We start from the raw sequence: 23,933 nt of genomic DNA, 5'->3' as shown, positions 1-23,933 counted from the left end.
TTTGCATAAGTTTCCAAATCTCAAAACTATTAGTTCATTACAGACATATGCAACACATTCAGCTAGCCAACTCTCTTGGTTCTTTTCCCTTTTTAATCCTGTTCCTTCGGATACAAAGAACATTGATTTGTTTTACAAACCTGCACTTGTGCATGGACCCATTGTCATATACTCCCACCGCCCAACACTTGCCTGCAGCTGACTTTAAACGCACTATACAGTGTTTTCATTGTTTTATTATTCTCTTGTTCCTCTATTTTTAATTGTTTATTGTCTTCTGTGTTTACCTGTTCAAAGCGGCCCAGAGTTTAGTGGATGGTGCATCAGTAATAATGGTTTGTGGGGAAACAAATGCTCTGTGTGTTGGTAAATGGACTAAACGAAGCAAATTATTTGCCCTGATGATTTTTTTCTATTCAAATTACTTGAGTTACTCGAGAAATCATTTCAGCCCTACATGAAAGCCTGCTTGTGTGACTGGTGCTGGTAAGCGAGATCTGGTGCTCTCTTTTTAGTAAGAGTAGGCAGAGGGCTGATAAAATAATTAATATATGATAAAATAATAATTTATAGATGTTGTAGCAACAATCATTAATCAATAATAAATATATTGTAGCAACAAACCTTGAAAGCCCCAGAAATTGTCCCACCTCGTTTTTGGTCTTAAGTCTTTGGCAGGGTTGAAATTGCATTTATCTTTCTCAATTCATCAGTTTGGGGACTCGCATGCTCATTACCCAAGCCCAGATACCGTACATCCACACAGCCAATTGTAATTTTTTTTTCGGTTTGTTGTGAGCCGCCCTCCTCAGGGTTCTCAGGACCATCCTTAGGTGTCAGGTGTTGTACATGCTGCTGCCAGGCATTACTATAAATGATTGTCATCCAAGTAGGCAGTGGCATATGCATTGTGGGGGTGGAGGATTCGGTCCATGAAAAGTTGCTGGGGCTCTGAACAACCCAAACAGAAGTGTGATGAACTGGTGTAAACCAAACAGTTGAAAAGGCCATTTTTTCCAGGAGACATTAGAGTCAGGCCGACATTAGAGTCTGCCAATATCTCTTGTTTCAATACAGTGCCAAAAAAAGGCATGCTACACCTAGCCGATTGAGCCGTTTTTTGAGGCATTGGATAATTGTCAAATTTAGACACCACTTCGATAATGAATGCAAAACTGGACTAACTGGATTGGACTGCTGGAAGCTAGTCAATGCATTCATGACCTCCAGACTGGACTATTGTAATAAATTACTAGGTGGTTGTCCTGCATCTTTAACAAAAAAGCTACAGTTATTCAAGAATGCAGCAGACAGATATAACCCCAATCCTATCATCCCTACACTGGCTACCTGTTAAGCTCCGAATTGACTACAAACTATTGCTACAAAACCCTAAATGGTTTAGCTCCCATGTATCTATCCAGTCTTTTAACACATTACAATCTGTCACACTCTTTAAGATCTCATAACTCTGGACTTCTAGTAGTTCCTACAATTGCAAAGTCCACTAAAGGTGGTAGAGCATTCTCACATGTTCAGGGCTCAGACACACTTTCCCAGTTTAAGCGCAGATTAAAGACATATCTTTTTAGCAAGTCCTACAAATAACACATCACATATTATAACCTTGTGCTCCATTACATTTGATCACATGCACATTATCAACTTGTTATATCAACTGCTTGTTAATATTATGAACAGCAGCTATGCAAATTTCTCCCCACTGTTTCTCTCTTTTACCCATTCTGAGGTTGCGCCAGCCTCATAAAGATTATGGATAGTCAAAGAGTATCTTAGATTAGATTAAATTTCATTCAACATTATTTACATTGTGCAAGGTACATGTACAGAGCCAATGAAATACAGTTAGCATCTAATCAGAAGTGCATAAGTGGCCTTTTTACAATAAATAGCAGTAAGATAAATAGGGTATGAGGTCCATATACACAGGGATGAGGGTGAATATTGTACAGAAGGTGCAGAAGGTAATAATATATGGTATATGCAGTAATATACAATATACTTTGCAAAGATGGATGCATAGATGGACATGTCAGAAGATAATATACTCAAATGACAGGATAGAGTTATGTACAGGTGCATCTCAATAATTTAGAATATCATTAAAAAGTTCATTTATTTTAGTAATTCAATACAAAAAGTAAAAAGGGTATATTATATAGATTTATCACACACAGTCTGATATATTTTAAGTGTTTATTTCTTTTAATTTTGATGATTTTGGCTCACATTTAACAAAAACCCACCAATTCATCTAAAAAAATTGGAATACTTCATAAGACCAATCAAAAAAACATTTTAATAAATTGTTGGCTTTCTGGAAAATATGTTAATTTACTGTTATTTACACAATATTTGGTGTGGCATGGTGATTAGTCTGTGGCACTGCTGAGGTGGTATGGAAGCCCAGGTTTATTTAACAGTGTCCTTCAGCTAATTTGCATGTTTGGGTCTCTTATTTCTATTTTTTCTATTGACAATACCCTATATATTATCTATGGGGTTCAGATCTAGTGAGTTTGCTGGCCAGTCAACCACACCAACACCATGGTCATTTAACCAACTTTCGGTGCTTTTGGCAGTGTGGGCAGGTGCCAAATCCTGCTGGAAAATGAAATCGGCATCTCCATAAAGCTGGTCAGCAGAGGGAAGCATGAAGTGCTCTAAGACTTCCTGGTAGATGGCTGTGCTGACCTTGTACTTGATAAAACACACTACCAGCAGATGACATGACTCACCAATCCACCACTGCCTATGCAAATTTTACACTGGACCTCAAGCAACTTGGATTATTTGCCTCTCCTCTCTTCTTCCAGACTCTGGGACCTTGATTTCCAAATAAAATGCAAAAGTTTCCTTCCTTTCATCAAAAAAAAAAAAGTTTGGCTCACTGAGCAACAGTCCAGTCCTTTTTGTCATTTGCCCAGGTAAGACACCTCTGACATTGTCTCTGGTTCAGGAGTTGTTTGACACAAGAAATGCGCCATTTGACTCCAGCTGCAGTCCACACTTTGTCAAATTCTTGAATGGGTTTCGTTCCACCTTTTTCTACCACGTTTTTTCCTTCCATTCAACTTTCCATTAATGTGCTTGGATACAGCACTCGGTGAACAGCCAGCTTCTTTAGCAATTACATTTTGTGTCTTACTCTCCTTGTGCAGGGTGTCCATGATCATCTTCTGGACATGATTGTGTAGCCTGAACACAATTTAAAGGCTCAGGAAATCTTTGCAGGTGTTTGGATTTGGTTAGCTGATTAGTGAGAGACACCACAAGTCTCCAATATTTAACCTTTTCACAATATTGAGTATAAGCCAATTAAAATAAATAAACACTTGAAATATATCAGTCTGTGTGTGATGAATCAATATATCACTTTTTGTATTAATTACTAAAATAAATGTACTTTTTAATGATATTCTAATTTATTAAGATGCACCTGTATGTATGATACAGAATATACAGAATAAATATGTGTGGAATATATGTGTGCAATTATAAACATGAGCTCTGCATGGTGCAAAAATGCGTAGTGGATATGCAGTGCAAAATACACAGAAAACAAAAAATAAAGCAGTGAGAGTCAGGACTTTATACACCAGCGGATTGAAAAAGACGCGCAGTAACAGGAAGTCGGCCAAATATATATATTATATTTCACCAAATCAATGGATTAAAACTAAAGTAACGAGCCTGTTTTGAAAATGTAAGAAGTAAAAAATACAGATATTTGTGTGAAAATGTAATGAGTAAAAGTAAAAAGTTGTCTGAAAAATAAATAGTGGAGTAAAGTACTGATACCAGAAAAATCTACTTAACTACAGTAACGAAGTATTTGTACTTTGTTACTTCCCACCTCTGTATATGATAAACATCATATAACATTCTAATGATTTATGACATGGATGAATAAACATGTAATATGTATATATGTGCACAGAATAATACCTCAACATAATACCTCAACATTGTTTTGAGACTCAAGCTTTTGCCTTTCAGCTATATGTAGCTGGGAAGATGGCCTAAATGCAGATCTTTTGCATCCAAAGATACTGCCAGTTTCTGTGCTTCTTGATGGCTGCCCATATGGACAGGTGTACAATGCATTTAATTACTGGTCAGTGTACAAATTTGAATATTCTTAAGTTTAAATGATTAATATATGATTTACAAAAAAACTGTTTTGAAAAATGTATCATGCATGGTACATTTTGATTATATTGTCTCTTTCTACACTATTCACATTTTGTATTACAGTGAAAAAGGAACAATTATAGCTGTGCCTCTGATGGAGTGCAACAAAAACACTGTGACACCTGCTTACACCAACATGCCAACATCAACAGTTAACATCACAACTGCCAAAAGTTCTGCCAACAATACTGCAAACATCACAACTACAGCCTTATCTACAAACACTTCAGCAGCTATCTTGGACACAACAGGTAGAAAACCCATTCTTATGTCTCATGCATCATGTGTTTGACGTGCCAGAATTATAGACTACACAACTGTTCTGTATATACAAGATAGACATGCTTGGGGTTAAAAGTTATACCTATACCTATAGTTATACTTATAACTGTGATCTTTCAATCACAGTTTTTTTGTAATACTATAAGTCTCTAAGATAGCAATTGTAATAATTTGGAGTTAAATGAGAGTGCACATCTGGCTGCCTTTAGAGACAGTGCCCTTTCTTAGATGAAACCCTGGGAAAATCCAAGTTAAATCAAATCTAACAATATCTTTAATAAATGTTATATGTCTGGCTTGCATACAAATTACTGATTATAAATTAAAATTTTAAATCTAATATTTAACAGTATATATTCATTAGTTTCTTTCTTCATAAGGTAACACCTTAGAACAAAGGAAAATTACATGCCACCTGATTGTTCCAGACAAACTATGGAAAACACATGCAAAAGGGCACAGCTTAGTCAAACAAAGACACCCTATAATATTTTGTGCTTACAGCTTTGTAGCAACAGTTTTTGGAAGGTCAAAACCTATGCATAAAATTATGTAAAATTGGAAAAATATGTATTTTGTAATGTTACCAAATTCTGCTACATATAGTCACCACAGACTCATCAACCAATGCGGAAGCGACAACTGAAAGTCTTCTGAATCTAAGCAGGAATGCATCTTCTCTGAACTCCACACAGATAGAGCAGATTGTATCTCTGCTAGAGACACTTCTTTCTGGGGCCAATGTTAGCTTGGCTCTGGGAAACATGTCTATCAACATTGTCAGCAATCTTATAGATGCTCCTCCTAATATGCTGGCATCCAGTTCAAGCAGGTAAAAATGAACAGACTGACATGCAGCTCTTGAATAGATTTGACTAAACTATAATTATTTTCATTAAACATTATCAGTTACAAACATAGCTTATATATGATGCACAAACTGGCTTCTTTAAGAATATTGTTCCCTGATTTTGTAGACTTATTTTCCCAACCTTAAATATGGTCTTTAAATAAAGTGTTACACTCAACCCCTCAAAATATATCCCTAAAACATTGTGTGGTTAAGTTTAAATGATCGGACTACCAATTAAAATACACAATTTGTAAGTTTTTACACTCTGCACTTATTTAATTATATATACTGTGCATAAAATAAACCTTATACATTTTCTGATTTGATAAGGATCATTGGTATTGTGGATACTGTTGGCTTGAAGGTGATTGTGCAGGGACAGAGTCAAAGTATTCTCTCCCCATCTGTGGCTTTGGCAGTGAAACTGGTGGATGGGGCTCTTTTTCAGGAGACCACATTCACTATTACAAACCCCGTCAACCTACAGGTAACACATCTGTCACACTGTTCACAAAAAATAAATATCTTTGCTTATCGCTTTATTAATTATGTAATCAGCCATATATACAGTGGAACCTAAGTTTGCAACTGCAATTCGTTCCAGATAAGTAAACTCAAACCAAATAATACGTATAACGAAGCGAATTTCCCCATAAGAAATCATGTAAATTCGGATCATGCCTTCCAGGACCCGAAAATATTTATATAAAATTTAAAATATATTACAATATACAGTAATACAGTAAAATAATACATGTATAAGTGATATTTGTTGTATTACTGTAACTATAATAATCTTAAATTAAAAGAAAAGAAACAATGTTTACTTTGGAGAAGAGTCAGTGCTGGCATGAGGGAGAAGAGGCAGAGTGAATGATAAGGGTTACTGCTGGGAAGGAGGAAAATCACCTTCCATTATGATGTCGGGAAGGCCCTTCACTATACTTCAATCTCTTTTCTTTTCAACTTTTGCTAAAAACAGATTTAATAAAACATCTTGGCTGTTGTCGCTGAGTTAGGAAGCATGCCCAAAGAACCAACGTGCCAGCACGATGTTCGTATAACAAAGATTCATACGTACAAAAAGAAAACTCGCTAATTCCCACAAATTTTTAAATAATCCGCAACTTGAACCGTGAATTATCAGGAGTTGACTGTACTTTTAAAATGTCACTTTTTATGTTCTTACCTTTTTGCTTTTATTTAGATTAGCTCCAAGAAGACTGAACCCAACTCTCCTCAGGGTTCCATAACTCTTCCTGCTTCCCTCACAGGGAACCTTTCTCCACAGCAGCAGCAACTGGCCTCTAGAGTACAGTTTAATTTCTACCAGAAGACCACTCTTTTCCAGGTGTGTTTACTTCTCAGTGTACTATACAAATATTTTTAATTGCTTAGTTCACAATACCTGGCTGCACAATGACAGGTGTATGGGTTTAATGATAAACCTGTCAAATACAGATTAATGTGTGTGTGTGTGTGTGTGTGTGTGTGTGTGTGTGTGTGTGTGTGTGTGTGTGTGTGTGTGTGTGTGTACATGTGTGTATGTGCACCTGTACGTGTGTGCATGTGTTTTTCATTTCCATCAACCTGATATGCATGCATTGTTGTCATGCCAATCTGTAGGACCAATTATTAAACTCAAACAGGAGCAGGCTGATCAGCGGGGTTCTTGGCTCCAGTGTGGCTAATTTATCTATCTCTAACCTGAGAGATCAAATAGTTTTTATCCTGAAGAACACAGAAACTGTTGAGGTCAGTAAAAGAAGGCTGTTAAACATTTTTATTTTGATTGCATGCTACACAGATCATCAATATAAAAAAATTTATTATATTTTCACTCTTAATTTCCACAGGGCAATGTTTCACGTTCATGTGTGTTTTGGAAATTCAACTTAAATGGTGAGGGGTATAAATAATGAGAATAATAGAAATGTGTGGTAAATATAGTACATACAGTATATGTATGGTATAAAATAAACATATTATTACATATTACACACATTATTTCACGGTGTAATAACCAGTAGATCTGAAAAAGAAACCTGTGAAACATATCTGGCAGAAGCACTTAACATATCATGCAGTGACTTTTTGTGGTTAATTTTATCATCAAAATTTAGATACTTCATTAAATCAGTCTAAACAACAACAAAATTTATCACTGTTCTATATTTTTTTATTATGTGTTGTTCAAATGTAAGACAAGTTGACAGTTGTTTGTTTTTAGGTGGTTCTGGTGGCTGGAGCACTGAGGGCTGCACTGTGCTAAACTTTTCTGAAACAGAAACAATTTGTGGCTGTAACCATCTGACCAGCTTTGGCGTGCTCTTGGTAAGAGAAAAATGTACCTCCCATTGCCTCTCTAGTGAAAATATTATGCACTTAGTACTTTATTTAACAATACAGATACATTATTGCAATTGGGCTGTTAATGATTTCAAGAGTTATTATTATTATTACTTATTAAGATATGGATATAGATATATTTATCTTTAAACAAAATTAAATAGGCTTAATGCAGTAGGCCTTCTCAGCCGAAACCTTATGAAAAACATTAAGCTTGTTATTTATTAGGGACAAAATAAGTTATGGATAGGAAATGGATGAAAAAAATGTATCAATTTAAAAGGCCATTATATTTTGAGTAGCAAAGGCAGAAGATGTAAGTTACTGGTTTCTTTCATAGTACTTTTTCAGTGTATATTCACAAATCTATATTTCCTGAGGATGTTAGACGGTGGCTTTTTTGTCATGCAATAATGCTACTACTCAAAAAATGTATTGACCTTGTCATAATTTATTCTTTATGTGCCTTTCTAAAAATTGTTTTTGGTAGATGATCATTTTTAGGCTAGTAGTGTTAGCTTAGTTAGGAGAAATTTCTGTCATTTGCTTTGTTCTAATGCATATAATTATTCGACTTGTACATTCCATATTAGATCTTTCTGTACATTTTCAATATAGGACCTTTCAGGAGAAGGGATAAACAATCGTTTGCAGGCTACCATTCTAACCTATATCACATACATTGGCTGTGGCATCTCTGCTATTTTCCTTTCTGTTACCTTGATGACCTATCTGACTTTTGAGTGAGTTTTGCACCAATCACCCATTACAAGGCATTATACAATGGATTACCGTAATTTCCGGACTATAAAGCGCACCCATATATAAGCCGCACCCACTGAATTTGACAAAGATTTTTATTTTGAACATAAATAAGCCGCACCTGTGTATAAGCCAACTACACTGTTACTAATGAACTTTACACAGGCTTTAATGAAAGACAGTGTCTGTTACATGGTGTAACAGGTGAAATATGTTGTGGCTCCTTTAAGAGCAGAGCGGCATTTTGGGAATAGCCTGCCGCCACATTTTTCCGCTATTACTGCATGTGTGCAAGGCCGAGGAATATGTCTTTATTATTTTCTGACGCTCATTTTTAAGTTTCTTTGACTAACCCGTAACGCTGTTGCCAAGAAAAATTAAAAAAAGCACGAGTTTTGGAAACCTGTCTGTGCTTATATGATTTCTGTTGCAACTGAAGGTAACTGATTTCTGTTGCAACTTGACCCAGACTCAACATGTTACAATGGCTTGTATCTAAACAGTAGCCTACCAAGAAAGTCATTGTTCACTGTCTTCCTCCTTCCTTTCACAACTATTTCTCTCGAGAGTTTATCTTTTGGCATCGTCGTGCATTAAAAAAAAAAACGTTTTTTCTCCCGATGCTGTGCAGCTCAGAACAAAGGTGAGGTGCATTTTTTTTCGTTTCCGTTCGGAAATTTCATTGGTCTAATGTTATAGGGCTCAGTGTTTTGTCTTGAAGTTTGTGAAACCGGGAAAAACCCAGGAAAAATCCATAAATAAGACGCTTCTTGTTTAAGCCATGGGGTTCAAAACGTGGGGAAAAAAGTAGCGGCTTATAGTCCGAAAAATACGGTAATTTGTGTTGAAATAGGAAATTCAGAAACATTGAAGAAGGGAAAAGTATTGTATGCCCTGTTGGACAATGAAAGTAAATTAAAGGTTAACAATTTATTTAAGAACTGTATTTCTATCTTCTAGGACACTGCGTAAGGATATCCCATCAAAAATAGTGATCCAGCTGTGTTTGGCTTTGCTTCTTTTGAACTTGACATTTCTATTGGATGCTTGGCTCGCTCTGTACTCCAATGTTGTGGGTCTCTGCATCTCTACTGCCTTCTTCTTGCACTACTTCCTGTTGGCATCTTTTACCTGGATGGCCATGGAGGCTGTCCATATGTATATTGCCCTTGTTAAAGTTTTTAATACTTATGTGTCCCGCATTATGGTCAAATTTGGACTCGCTGGCTGGGGTATGTGGAGTGTTTCACATAACAGTTTCTATTTGACGTGTCATGTTTGGGTCTATTGTAATAGTTTTGAATAATTTGTTATTTATTTCTTTGCATTAAGGTATTCCTCTAATTGTGGTCATCATTGTTATAGCCATTGATAAAAACAATTATGGACTAGTGTCTTATGGGAAGTTTGAAAATGGAACCTCAGATCAATTGTAAGAGCATCAAATTATTTTTTTATGAATTACATTGAAGATGTAATGTGTAAGATCTGATGTGTAAATGTGTGATGTTGTCCTTTTTCCATGCAGTTGCTGGCTGAAGAATGATATTGCCTACTATGTTGCAGTGGTGGCGTACTTCTGTGTTGTCTTTGTGCTTAACTTTGGCATGTTTATTGTGGTAATGGTTCAGCTTTTTCGCATAAAGAGGCAAAATCCCCATAACCTACAGCATCGCAGTGTCCTACAAGACATGCGAAGTGGAGCAGGGATTACTGTTCTCCTGGGCCTTACCTGGGGATTTGCCTTTTTTGCATGGGGTGCTGTCAACCTCCCCTTTATGTACCTGTTTGCCATCTTTAATTCACTACAAGGTATTAATTTAAGCACTGACTGTACATATTCTGATATATTTTCAAGCATGTAATGCAGTTTTTTTTTTTTTTTTTTGCTCAGAGTGCAAGTTAATATATTTTGATTGTAGTATTAAGTAGTCTCTTAACACAAATATATTTTAGTACTTAGCATCATCTTCCATATTCATAATCAATTTCTATTAATAATAACATTACTCATTACTAGTCACTTGGCATATGACATACACTTGTATATACAGTGTCAGATTTGAAAGGTCTAAATATCCCTGTTAAAGTTGATTTTTGTGATGTAAAATAAAATGTCACTTCTTTTTCCCCATTTAATGTAATGCTGCAACAAAATAGAACTGGATAGAACTTGCCAAAAACAAATAGAACTATTTTATAGGAGAAAACAAGTAAGAAGAATAAGCCATAACATGGTTACAGAAGTGTACTTTTAAAAAAAACACCTTTTGTTTATGTAATAAAGCACACACTGTTACACAGAGGACCAAAAAATGTAAATCCCACGAGTTTCGAGACCACTGTAATTATACAGTGGTCTCGAAACTCGTGGATTTACATTCTAAGCAAGTTCAGAAAATCCGTGAATTTTGGACGCACCTCCGCAGCCCATATGGTATCTTAGTAAATTCATCTAGACATTTTGTCACTTTAATACAATAGTGTTTTTAAAAAATTTATGAAATTTGTTAGTGAAAATATATTGTAAAAAGTTATTCCTAACGTTTTAGAACATTGTCCTGCTGCAAATTCCTGCAAATTTTAAGATAACCCGCAATTTGCGGTAAGTTAGGTACGCGTGAATTTTCTGAGCCACAAATTCCGAACCGCAAATTACCTGGGGTTGACTGTACATTGCTTTAACTATGTTATCTACTATGTGTAGATGTGTATACAGGTATGTAACACTTTGTGAAGATTCAGTTATGATCCACACAGCTGTATTTTTCCTTTGCAGGGTTTTTTATCTTTGTGTTCCACTGTGCTGTGAAGGAAAATGTCAGAAGACAATGGAGAATACACCTATGCTGTGGAAACTTTAGGCTTGCTGAAAACTCAGGTCTGTTTATTCTATTCATAAAATGTTTTGGCATGTCATGGCAATGATTAACTGTGCAAAATAAAGCTTTTACTTTCATTTATTTCAGTTATGGTGGAAGTACTATTTTTATTTTGTATAACTGTATCCAAAATCCAAAATTCTATGCAATATTCAATGTAATTACAATTATATATAAACAATATTCTTGCATTTGGATTACAGACTGGAGCCACACTGTTACACAGAGGACCAAAAAATCCACTGTAAATAGAGTTGCCTCTTCATTCAAATCAATAAAATCATCCAAATCCAACAACTCATCCAGTTCCTCCTTGGTCAGTGATAGCTATGGGTCAGACAGATCAATGGGCATCGGTAAGTGTTGCCCAATCATTCAGTCTATCCATAACAAGCTATGCAATTCTATTTAAACTAAATCTCCACCTTTAACACATTGCAAATTATATTTAGGATAAAGAAATAGCATATTTTGGCACGGATATGCTTGTAATTGCCAGCCTACTGTCTGCTGTATTTTTTTCAATTACAGGTAGTCCATTAGATGACCGTGCAATCACAGATCAGGAGGATCCCAGCTCAGATGTAGTCCTGAATGAGATTAACCACAGGTACAGGAGCAGAAGATCCTTCTGACCTGAATGACAACAATCATATCTGTGTTATAATGCCAGTTACAGCGGGGAAAATAAGTATTTGACACATCAGCATTTTTATCGGTAAGGGGATTTCTAAGTGGGCTATTGACACAAAATTTCCACCAGATGTAGCCATCAAGCCAAATATTGAATTCATACAAAGAAATCAGAACATTTAAATATACAAGTTAAGTCATAATAAATAAAGGTAAATGACACCGGGAATAAGTATTGAACACACTTTATTTAATACTTTGTAGAAAAGCCTTTGTTGGTGATTACAGCTTCTAGATGCCTCTTGTATGGAGAAACCAGTCATCTGCATTGTTTAAGAGTGATTCTGGTCCATTCTTCCACTTAAATAGTCTTTAAATCTTGAAGGTTCCTTGGGCCTCTTTTATGAACTTTGATCTTCAGTTCTCTCCATAGATTTTCTATGGAATTTAGGACAGGTGATTGACTGGGCCATTCAAGCAACTTGATTTTCTTTCTTTGAAACCACTTCATTGTTTCCTTGGCCTTGTGTTTTGGATCATTATCTTGCTGAAATGTCCACCCTCTTTTCATTTTCAGCTTTCTGGTAGATAGCAGCAGATTTTTATACAGAATGTCCCGGTACATTTTTCCATTCATCCTGCCTTCAATAATATGAAGTCTGCCAGTACCCCTTGCTGAAAAGCAGCCCCAAACCATGATGCTTCCACCCCAAACTTAACTGTTGGTATGGTGTTCTTGGGGTGGTGGGCAGTGCCATTTCTTCTCCAAACATGGTGTGTAGAATGACTGCCAAAAAGTTAAATTTTGCTTTTATCTGACCATACTATAGTCTCCCAATAATCCACAGGCTTCTCCAAATGCTCTTTCGCAAACTGCTTTTTGTTCAGCAATGGAGTCTTGCATTGTGAGCATGCATGGATGCCATGGCGGTTCAGTGCATTGCTTATAGTTTTCTTTGAAACAACAGTACCTGCTGATGCAAGGTCTTCCTGAAGTTCTTCCCGAGTGGTTCTTGGCTCTTAACGAACTCTCCTGATTATTCTTTGGACTCCTCGGACAGGGATCTTACGTGGAGCACCTGAACGTGGCCAGTTTATGGTGAACTGATGCTCTTTCCATTTTCGGATAATGGCCCCCACAGTGCTCACAGGAACATTTAGCATTCTGGAAATGCACCTATAACCATTCCCCGTCAAAATGCTTTTTAACGATAAGATTACGAAGATTTTGAGAGAGTTCTTTGCTTTTACCCATCATGAAGTCTTTCCTGTGTGCCGCCTGGGTAATGAGAAGCCTTTATAGGCCATCAATTAGGATTAAGGCAGCTGATATCAATTAGTACTGATTGGGGGCAGGGTTTCTCACTCAATACTGACAGATTTCAGGTGATCTCCTGGCTTTCTATGTCATTTTACATCTTGTTTTGCAATGTGTTCAATACTTATTCCCTGTGTCATTTCACTTTATTTATTATAACTCAACGTGTATACTTAAATGTTCTGATTTATTTGTATGAATTCAATATTTGGCTTGATGGCTACATCTGGTGGAAATTTTGTGTCAATAGCCCACTTCGAAATCCCCTTATTGATAAAAATTCTGTGTCAAATACTTATTTTCCCCGCTTTATGTGTGGTTATGTTTCATGTTTGCATGTACGTTGTAAAAAATAAACCTACATTTGAAATGTTATGGGGTTTTTTTTTAGCATATACACCAACCAGGTGTAACATTTTGACCACCTGCCTAATATTGTGCTGCCAAAACAGTCCTGACCTTTCAAGCATTAACATCATTAACTTCCTAATCATTTTGAGCTATAGTAGTTCATCTGTTGGATTGGACCAAACGAGCCAGCCTTCGCTCCCCATGTGCATCACATGGTCAGTGTTCACACTATACAGTGAATAAACAATTTGTAAAGTAGCACTTACATAAAAAAATAATCTGACATTATCCTTGACTGCTGTTTAATGAGATTTCTTTTATAAGATTCAATAATTTACTATTTAATTAGCTATTAACTAGGATTTTATCAGGCTCAAAACACTGTTGGGTAGCAGAGTATGAAAAAAACACAGTATACCACAGTAATCTTTAAGTAACAATTTAATTTTATTTGTATATTTTAATAATGCATACAAAAACAGCTTTACAAATATAAATAGATTGCGAATATGAATTTTAATGTCCTAAGTTTGTCCTTATAAGCTTATGCTTTAAGCTGTAGTGGCTATGGTGGCAAGAAAAAGCGCCCTGAAATGATATGAGAAAAGAAATATTAAGGGAAACCAGATTCTTAAGGGAACCCCTTCTCTTATATTATATATATATATATATATATATATATATATATATATATATATATATATATATATATATATATATTTATATATTTATATACATGAACACCCTGATATTTTGCAAGTTCTACCACTTAGAGATCATGGAGGGGTCTGAAATTGTCATCGTAGGTGCATGTCCACTGTGAGAGACATAATCTAAAAAAAAAAAAATCCAGAAATCACAATGTATGATTTTTAAACTATTTATTTGTACAACTCCAACTGACAACTCCAACATTGCTATTTAATTTTTATTACAACTGTATTTACTTGTTCTAACTTCTGATTCATATCCAAATAGAACAGGGTTGCCGAGAGAAACACTGACTTAAAGATGATTTTCATATCCCAAGTCTAATGTAATTATGCATACCTTTGGCTGGGCAATGATACTGGAATGACAAGTATATGCATTTATAATTTTGTATATGGTATGGTGTATACAGTGGGGCAAAAAAGTATTTAGTCAGCCATCAATTGTGCAAGCCCTTAAAAAGGGTAAGACAAATTATATTTTCTTTGTCATCTCAATGCTGTCTCAATTTTTTATCATCCATTCTAACATCATAGATAAAAATGGTGAGTGAAAAGGCTTGAAAAAACTCAACTTTATATGTACTGAATAAAATAACATTAAAGGGAAAGAGAGTAGAGTAAAAGAGTAAAACCCATCGGCATCTGTAAAGGTGCAAAGGAAAGGACGCAATATACAGTAGCAGACAAAATAGACACAGTTTACTGTAATGAAAGGAGGCTGTAGTATAGTTGATTGGCTCTTTTGTTCGCTTAAGGAGAAAATGGTTAGAGGCAAATAAGGAGGCAGAGCTCTCCTTATTTTATATGTTTATTTTTTTTGAATTGATTGAAATCTTAGTACAGATTCATTGAAAAATAATGACATATTGACAAAAAAATCTAATATAAATGGCCTCATTCCATGGTAACGCTCATTCAAAACTTTATCATACCAATTACTATGAGAATTCAGCATCTCTTATCTTTCAGTTTTTAAAGGAGGTTGAAACAATATTTAGAGATGAGCAGCTTGTTTGGGATAATGCTATAACTATTGAGGGTATTTGAGGCCTTAACATTAACAGGTCTTCTGGAACACATGGCCAAATTTTTTTAAATGCTTTGCTAAAGAACTGCCACCATTTCTGTGTTTTTTTTTTTTTTTTTGGAAAGGTATTCAGTGAGAAACTGTCTCATAGTTTAACACAATGGCTAAAAACTTTGACACCTAAAAGATAATTTTTCAATAGATAATTAAAGGCTTACGACAGGTAAGCTTCCAATTATCTATTGAAAAATTAATTAATTCTCAATAATAATGACAAAATATTAGCTTGGATTTTGGCCAAGCATGGTCCTTTTGTCTCTGCATATACAAGATCAATTAAAGATCTTGGTGTGATTATTGACTTTACTCTTTTCTTAACGCTAATGTGGATAACATTACCAGGATAGCCCTCTTTCCTCTTAGAAATATCACTTAAATAAGAAATATTATGTGTATTCTTACTTACAAAACACAAAATTGTTTAGCTCTCAATTATATTTCCAGGCTTCTAACACGCTACAATCCGTCACACTTCCTGAGATCTCAAAACTCTAAACTTCTAGTAGTTCCTAGAATAACTAAGTCCACTAAAGGTGGTAGAGCATTTTCACATTTAGCTCCTAAACTTTCGTATAGTCTTCCTGACAGTGTTCGGGGCTCAGACACACTCTCCCAGTTTAAGTGCAGATTAAAAACGTATCTTTTTAGCAAAGCCTACACATAACACAATTCACATCATAACCGTGTGCTCCAGAACATCTGATCACATGCACATTATCATCTTGTGCTGTTAATATCCAGAACAGCATCTACACTAATTCCTCTCCACTGCTTCTCTTTCTCTACCCATTCTGAGGCATCCTGAGGTTGCTCCAGCCCCAGTCATGTCCCATCTTATGAAGATTGTGGACCTTTAAAGAAGTAGATGCCAATGCAAACATCCCGAACCATCTAGAGACGTACCAGCGCCAATTGGATCCCACTTCATGTGGAGTCCAACACCAGCTTCTCCATGCAAGAGCCTTCAATGATGATCGCAAATGTTGAGCTATTTTATGAGTTGCTCAGTAGCTCCTAGTGTAGTGTGTATAACCACAAATTACTGTAAAAGACTGTAGAAAGAACAATACTCATAATTACATTCCAGTGCTCATGTTAGTTCACTCTCCAGTGTTCTGTATTGTTTAAAGATTTATGATCACACTCTTGATATTACACAAATAAGGATGGGTTCCCCTTTTGAGTCTGGTTCCTCTCAAGGTTTCTTCCTTATAACATCGAAGGGAGTTTTTTCTTGCCACAGTCACCATGACTTGCTCATCAGGGATAAATGCACATCGTTCACCTTTAATTCAATTCATTTTTATTTGTATAGTGCTTTTAACAATAAACATTGTCTCAAAGCAGCTTTACACAGATAATCTGGTGATAAAAAATTAATATGTTTTTCAAAGTAAGTTTGTCCCTGGTGAGAGGAAGTGTCCCTGTGGCAAGGAAAAACTCCCAGAGATGGCAAAGAAAGAAACCTTGAGAGGAACCAGACTCAAGAGGGAACCCATTCTTGTCTGGGTTGCACCGAATGTCCATTTATTGCAGATATACAATGTTGCGGGGTACAGTGATGGTGATCAGAAGCAAACTGTAGTCCTGAGTCAATATAGCAGACTGTTGACATTAACTACAGTCGAAATCCATCCTCAAAGCTCCCGTTCGTACTCCGGAATTTCATGGATCCACCCAAGGCATTGATGAGAAACCGTCCCAAGTTGCACAGAGTGGTCTTCAGTCGAAGAGAACACTATCCAGAGGCAGGCCTGGATGAAGTGGGAAGATCCACAGAGGGAAGAGGGGCAGGAAATTTGGTCACTGGAACCTTAGGAGCATGTTTATCTCGACCGAGAGAGAGAGAGAGAGAGAGAGAGAGAGAGAGAGAGAGAGAGAGAGAGAGAGAGAGAGAGAGAGAGAGAGAGAGAGAGAGAGAGAGAGAGAGAGAGAGAGAAGAGGGGTGACAGGAAGAGAAGGATATTGATTATTATGTCATTGTTGTATGAAAGTTACTGTCACTATGCAGATTGGATTTTGGCAAGACTTGCCAAAGGCAGCATTACTAAAAAGAAAAAACCAGAAGGTAACACAGACATGAGGAATCTCTGGGATAAGAGACGACCCACCACACCACTATCAACAAACCTATGTGAAGGGGATGACAGCATACAAATATCCCAGTTCTCCAAACACTCTATATCCATGATCCTCACTTGACTAAATAAATACGTTTTTCACCTCGACTTGAACAATGAGACTGTGTCTGAGTCCCGAACACTGATTGGAAGGTTGTTCCATAACTGTGGGGCTTTATAAGAGAAAGATCTGCCCCTGCTGTAGTCTTCATTATTTGACGTACCAACAAATAGCCTGCACCTTTTGATCTAAGTAGGCGTGGAGGATCATACTGGTACAGAAGTTCACTCAGACCGTTAAGTGCTTTATAGGTCAGTAGTAGTATTTTATAATCAATGCGAGATTTGATTGGGAGCCAGTGTAGACTGATTAAAACAGGGGTGATGTGGTTATATTTTTTAGATCTAGTGAGGACTCTTGCTGCTGCATTCTGATTTAACTGAAGCTTATTTATGCACTTACTCGAACACCCAGACAGTAAAGCATTACAATAGTCTAATCTAGATGTAACAAAAGCATAAACTAGTTTTTCTGCATCCATCCAATCCTATTTATCCTATCCTATAACGACATCATATTTCTAATTTTAGCAATATTTCTAAGGTGAAAGAAGGCGATCCTGGTAATATTATTCATGTGAGCCTCAAAGGAAAGACTAGGGTCAATAATCACACCAAGATCTTTGACAGCTGTACACACTGAAACAGAAACACCATCCAGAGATGCTATGTAAAAGTTTACTTCTAGCTGCATGTGGTCCTAGTAAAAGTACTTCCGTGTTATATGAGTTGAGCAGAAGAAAGTTATCAAGCATCCACTGTCTAATGTCCTTTACACACTCCTCAACATTGTTAAGCTGATCTCACTCATCTGACTTTGCTGAAATATACAGCTGTGTATCATCAGCATGCAATGGAAGCGAATACCATGTTTATGTATTATTTCACCCAGAGGCAGCATATATAAAGAGAAAAGCAGTGGGCCTAAGACAGATCCATGCCGAACACCAAACTGTACCTCAGAGAGTGTTAAAAACTCATCATTTACATCAACAAACTGATACCGATCAGTCAAATAAGACCTAAGCCAAGAGAGAGCTGTTCCCTTTATTCCAACAATGTTCTTAAGTCCAGCAAGCAGTATAGTATGGTGTCAAAAGCTGCACTTAGGTCGAGCAAAACAAGTAAAGAGACAAAACCCTGATCAGAGGCCAATAACTCATTTACCACCTTAACTAGCGCCATATCTGTGCCATGATGAGGCCTAAATCCTGACTGTCCTGACTGAAGTTATTCCTAAGTAAATGTGAGCATAACTGCTGTGCTACAACCTTTTTTAAAAATTTGGATATAAAGGGAGGTTTGATATTGGCCTGTAGTTGGACAGCTGACATGGGTCAAGGTCAGGTTTCTTAATTAAGGGGTTGATAACTGCCAGTTTAAAGTATTTAGGTACATAATAAACTCTTCCATTAGCACTGGTTATTTTTAAAACAGGTTTAATTACCTCTGGAATTATTTGTTTGAGGACACTATGGAAACAAATATGGATGCTTTATGCAAATACATGTTTATTATTAGTGCAACCATATTCAACATAGAAATTAAGACAAAATAGTCTTCTAAATGTTTTAGAGTAATTATGGTGTTTTAAATTACATACAGTACATCATCTTTAATTATAAAGGCTTTTTTTTCTGTGAAGTCTGAACAAGTCTTCACACATCTAGACCTTGGAATTTTATCCCACTCTACATCCCACAAAAAAGTTCAAGCTCTCTCAAATTGCAAGGGAAACTCCTGTGTACATCTATTTTTAGGTCATTCATGGTCAAAAAGGGTTCAACCTTTGTCTTGTCTAACCAAAACACATTTTCCCACATTGTTTGGGGTGACTAAATGAATCTTTTGGCATAATTCATATGGGCTTGCATATTCCTCTTTGCAAGAAACCACTTCTTTTTTGCCACTCTTCCCCACAGCAGAGACTTAATATAGAATACAAAGATGGTAGTCACATGCAAGGATTAAACAGTACCTGCCAGAAATTCGTGTAGTTCCTTTAGTGTTGCTTTTGGCCTCTTGGTAGCTTTTCTGGTAAGTTTTCTTTTCATCCTTTCATCAACATTGGAGGTTCATCCGAATCTTTGCAATGTCTCTGTGGTGCCATGTTTTCTCCACTTTTTGATGATGGTTTTGTGTTCCATGGTACAGTCAGATATTCTTTTATATCCCTCTCCTGATTGGCACCTTTTTTGAACATACAGCATTTGATGAATGAGTCCACGCAACATAGAAGTAAACTACACAAACATACATAAAAAGAAAGAGAAATTAAGAATATGTAGAGGGAGGAAAAGAAGGAAAAAGAAGAAAGAGAAAGGAAGAAAAGGAATGGCAAGTTTAACTTCAAATGGACCACAACCTAAATGAGAATAATCAAGAAATTTAAATTAACCTTAACAAAGCAACAACATTGAGAGCGTCCTGATGGGTAGCATCACTTCCTGGTTAGGGAACAGCACAATGCAGGACAGGCAAGCCCTCTAGAGGGTGGTGCGGTCAACTGAACATACCATCCACACTGAGTTCCCTGAACTGCAGGACATCTACAGCACGCGGTGGTCTCTGTTGAGTTCAGAAGTGCTTCCGCTCCTCAAAAGTAAACACAGAGAGAATGAGGAGGAGCTTCTTCCTGCAGGCCATTTGGTGTCTAAAGCAGGAGACACCTGCTAAACAACCTATATGAGAATAATCAAGAAATTTTAATTCACCTTAATAAAGGGGCTCGAGCTTAATCCACACATTGGAATGACCACTGCCAGGCATGTACTTTCGGAGGGAGAAACTTTCTTTGTCTTCGTTTTGTGGCCTGCTTACATGTTTACATGTACGGTACACTTCATGATCATATTGCATGCACCATTATTTGAGAAATAGAGAGCAGATAATTTTGATGTTAGGCATAAAAGAAATAGCATTAAGGCAGAGATACATTAATATACAGGGACATAAGCCTTTAAAGTGTAACTTGTGTTAATAAAGAGTTATATTCTGGCATATAATATGCACCCTTGTTTGGAAAATAAAAAGCAGAACATTTTTATATCAATTTTGATATCAAGCATAAAAAGAAAAGACAGCATCATGACAGAGATATGCCAATATACATAAATATAAGCCTTTAAAGTGTAATTAAGGTTGATAAACATCAAATTAATTTGAAAATAAGGAAATGCATACAACATAGGCATATGTCAGATAGAATTTAGAACACTTCATTAATTATTAAATGACAAAAATGTCCTTTTGTGTGTGTGTGTCACACCCCGACGAACTGGAGCAGAGTTTAGAGAGTGGACTGCCTTATCACTTCAATTCCCCCTTTGAAGTCAGCTAGAGAGGCCAGGGACTATCCTGTTTTGTGTCTTTTGGTGTGGGGGTATGACACAAGTGTAAACTGTGGGGCCCATTCTGTGATTGATATACAGATGTAAAAGGTTAAAAGTAATGCCTAATCTAGCTGATACACAAAACGATCCTACCCAGATGCTACAATATATATATATATATATATATATATATATATATCTGCCTTCACATGCAAATGAACTTGAGTAACATCCGATTTTAATTCCATAGAGTTTAATATGATGTTGACCCACTATTTACAGCTATAACAGCTTCAACTCTTCCTGAAGAGGCATTCCACAACGTTTAGGAGTATGTTAATGGGAATTTTTGACCATCCTTCCAGAAGCGGATTAGAGAGGTCAGACACTGATGTAGGATGGGAAGGCCTGGATCGCAGTCTCCGCTCTAATTTATTCCAAAGGTGTTCTACCGGGTTGAGGTCAGGACTCTGTGCAGGCCAGTCAAGGTCTTCCACATAAGACTCACTCATCCATGCCTTTATGGACCTTGATTTATGCACTGGTGCGCACTCATGTTGAAACAGGAACGGGCCATACCCAAACTGTTCCCACAAAGTTGGGAGCATGAAATTGTCCAAAATGTCTTGGTATGCTTAGGCTTTAAGAGTTCCTTTCACAGGAACTAAGGGGCCGAGCCCAACTCCTGAAAAACAACCCTACATCATAATACCCACTTCACCAAACTTTAAATTTGGCACAATGCAGTCAGACAAGTACTGTTCTCCTGGCAACTGCCAAACTCAGACTAGTCCAATTGGATTGCCAGAGAGTGATTCCTCACTCCCGAGAACATGGTTCCACTGTTATAGAGTCCAGTGGCGACCAATTCTTTCACAAATTTCTGTAGAAGCAGTCTGCATACCCAATGCTTGAATTTATACACCTGTAACCTGTAAGTTTTCCCACCTAATGTGTATATATATTATATTATTCTTACCTTATTTTCATACTTTTTAGTTATAACTTAATTTCATCCTAATAATCTGTCTATTTTTTTATGTTTACATGTTGGACAGTCGTAAAAAAGCATTTCACTACATGTATGTGAAAAATACATTCGGAAATTGAAAGATAGCACTTTGCTTGTAAGGGAATAATTTACCCAATACATTCTTTTCAACCCTCAAACTTAAAGCTTGACCCTTAAAGTACAGTGTAAGTAGTAAAAAAACAAACAAAAACATTTTGTAGAATGTTCTTGTATTTTGGGACAATGTTCCAGTTAAAAATGTTATACAAATAAAACAAAATAATTAAATGAATATTCATGTTTACTTGTTCCTAAGTTATAAAGGGTGGTGGTTGACATAATGAAATATGAAAAAAATAAATAATAAATTCAGCAGGGAGGAAAAAACAAACATTTATTTTGTTTGTCAGGAACATTCTGCCTGTCTGCATTCTGTTGAAAGTGCATCTCTCGCTCTCAATTTTTTATTTTTTATTTTTTTGCAATGTAGGCATAATATTTCCTTTAGTAGGGGCATTGGTTTCCTACGTCTGTTACTGCCTATGGGTTTTCATTAGTCAATGCAGCTTAGTTTAAAAATTCATTGTTTGATCTTGCTGTTGATGTCTAAAGAATCAATGTAGATGTGACCCAATGTCATATCACTGGGTGGTGCATTCCACTTTTGTCACATCACTGGACACAATGACATCTAGTCACCCATAATAGCTGTTTATGTTGTCAGCTCACTTTATTAGGACCACCTGCATATTCAAGCAGTCATGCAATCATCCAAAGTAGCAATGGCATAAAATCAAGAAATTTCAAAAGATTCAATCAATCAAGTTGAGATTCTGTTGGGTTTCAGAACTTCAGATGGGGAAATAAATGTGTATTCATTTTTAAACACAAGAAAAGAGTCTCTAGTGTTTTCACACTATGAAGATGAAGAAAAAAAGCAAGCAAGCAAGCAAACAAAATAAAACATCTGGGACAGAGGGTCTATACTTTTCTGACACAGAACTACACTGATTTAAGGTCTAACATTTGAATTCGAATTTTTCGTTAATATCGGACACACTGCAGAATAGTTTAACAAAAAAAAAAAAGATTTTGCATATTAAATTATTTAGTGGATAAAGCTAAAATGTCAAAAGGCATATATTAGTGGGTAAAAAGTAAATGCATTGAAAAAGTGTTGTTCCCAATGTATTTTAAGACATGCTTGTGCCAGTGAGAGCTTCACAGTCCTATTTTTTTGCCCAAAAGCACATGCTATGGATCTGGTGTGGTCTTCTGCTGTTGAAATCTACGCACCTCAAGGTTCTTCGAGGCTTCACTACTCACCACAATTGTAAAGACTATGCGTGTTACCATATCAGTTCTGGCAGCTCAAACCAATGTTCTAAATCAACAAGGTGCTTCTTAAGGTGTGTTTTACTCACTCATCCACCCTGCACCATTCTGTGCAAACTCTACTCACTGTTGTGTGCGAAATCCCAGGTGAATCCGTTTTCTGAAGTACTACACCAACTTATCCAGAAGCAATGGCTTGGCCATGATCAGTCAGAGATCATACTTTCCTAATTATAATTTAAGTGTGAAAAGATTGGTAAAGTAGGGCCCTGACCCAAAGTGGGCTCAGTATGGTTGATGTCAGAGCTATGTTACAGCATACAGTCACACAATACAATTATATGTTTCCAATTTTGTGAAACAGTTTGGGGAAGACCCACATATTGTGGGTAAGATGGTCAGGTGTCCACAAACTTCTTCACAATACAGTCCACACCCAACCTATACTTTTCATTACCCTGTGACCTGCAAGCTAAATCTGGATTTCAGTTCAACTGCTTTTGACAAAAACGGTATAAGATTATTCAAAATATTCCATTCAAAATAAATTTGGCTAGAAAGCACCCTCTTGTATTCAAAAGCAGTACAAGTACAAGTTTAAAACAAAGCAAGTTGTTACTTCAAATTAT

General features: G+C 36.4%; 1 protein-coding gene across 3 annotated transcripts in view; it reads left to right on the top strand.

Annotated features, from left to right (window-relative positions):
- The window catches only part of LOC124393449 (adhesion G-protein coupled receptor G2), a 50,396-nt gene extending 38,310 nt beyond the window's left edge, over positions 1-12,086 (top strand). For 2 of the 3 annotated variants that reach the window (XM_046861293.1, XM_046861295.1), the window contains 15 exons: positions 4,021-4,138; positions 4,279-4,466; positions 5,104-5,329; positions 5,681-5,837; positions 6,558-6,701; positions 6,977-7,105; positions 7,207-7,252; positions 7,581-7,684; positions 8,318-8,442; positions 9,422-9,693; positions 9,794-9,893; positions 9,990-10,273; positions 11,241-11,342; positions 11,547-11,699; positions 11,875-12,086. In XM_046861293.1, the coding sequence (XP_046717249.1) occupies positions 4,021-4,138; positions 4,279-4,466; positions 5,104-5,329; positions 5,681-5,837; positions 6,558-6,701; positions 6,977-7,105; positions 7,207-7,252; positions 7,581-7,684; positions 8,318-8,442; positions 9,422-9,693; positions 9,794-9,893; positions 9,990-10,273; positions 11,241-11,342; positions 11,547-11,699; positions 11,875-11,978 (2,252 nt within the window). In that variant the 3' untranslated portion in view covers positions 11,979-12,086. The remainder of the gene's footprint in view (positions 1-4,020; positions 4,139-4,278; positions 4,467-5,103; positions 5,330-5,680; positions 5,838-6,557; positions 6,702-6,976; positions 7,106-7,206; positions 7,253-7,580; positions 7,685-8,317; positions 8,443-9,421; positions 9,694-9,793; positions 9,894-9,989; positions 10,274-11,240; positions 11,343-11,546; positions 11,700-11,874) is intronic. The other variant, XM_046861294.1, reaches the window with a different exon arrangement.
- The last annotated feature ends 11,847 nt before the right edge of the window (positions 12,087-23,933 follow it).

The sequence above is a fragment of the Silurus meridionalis genome, chromosome 11 (genome assembly GCF_014805685.1).
Source record: "Silurus meridionalis isolate SWU-2019-XX chromosome 11, ASM1480568v1, whole genome shotgun sequence".
Taxonomy (NCBI): Eukaryota; Metazoa; Chordata; class Actinopteri; order Siluriformes; family Siluridae; genus Silurus; species Silurus meridionalis.
Note: the sequence above shows the minus strand (reverse complement) of the source record. Positions and strands in the feature narration are given on the sequence as shown.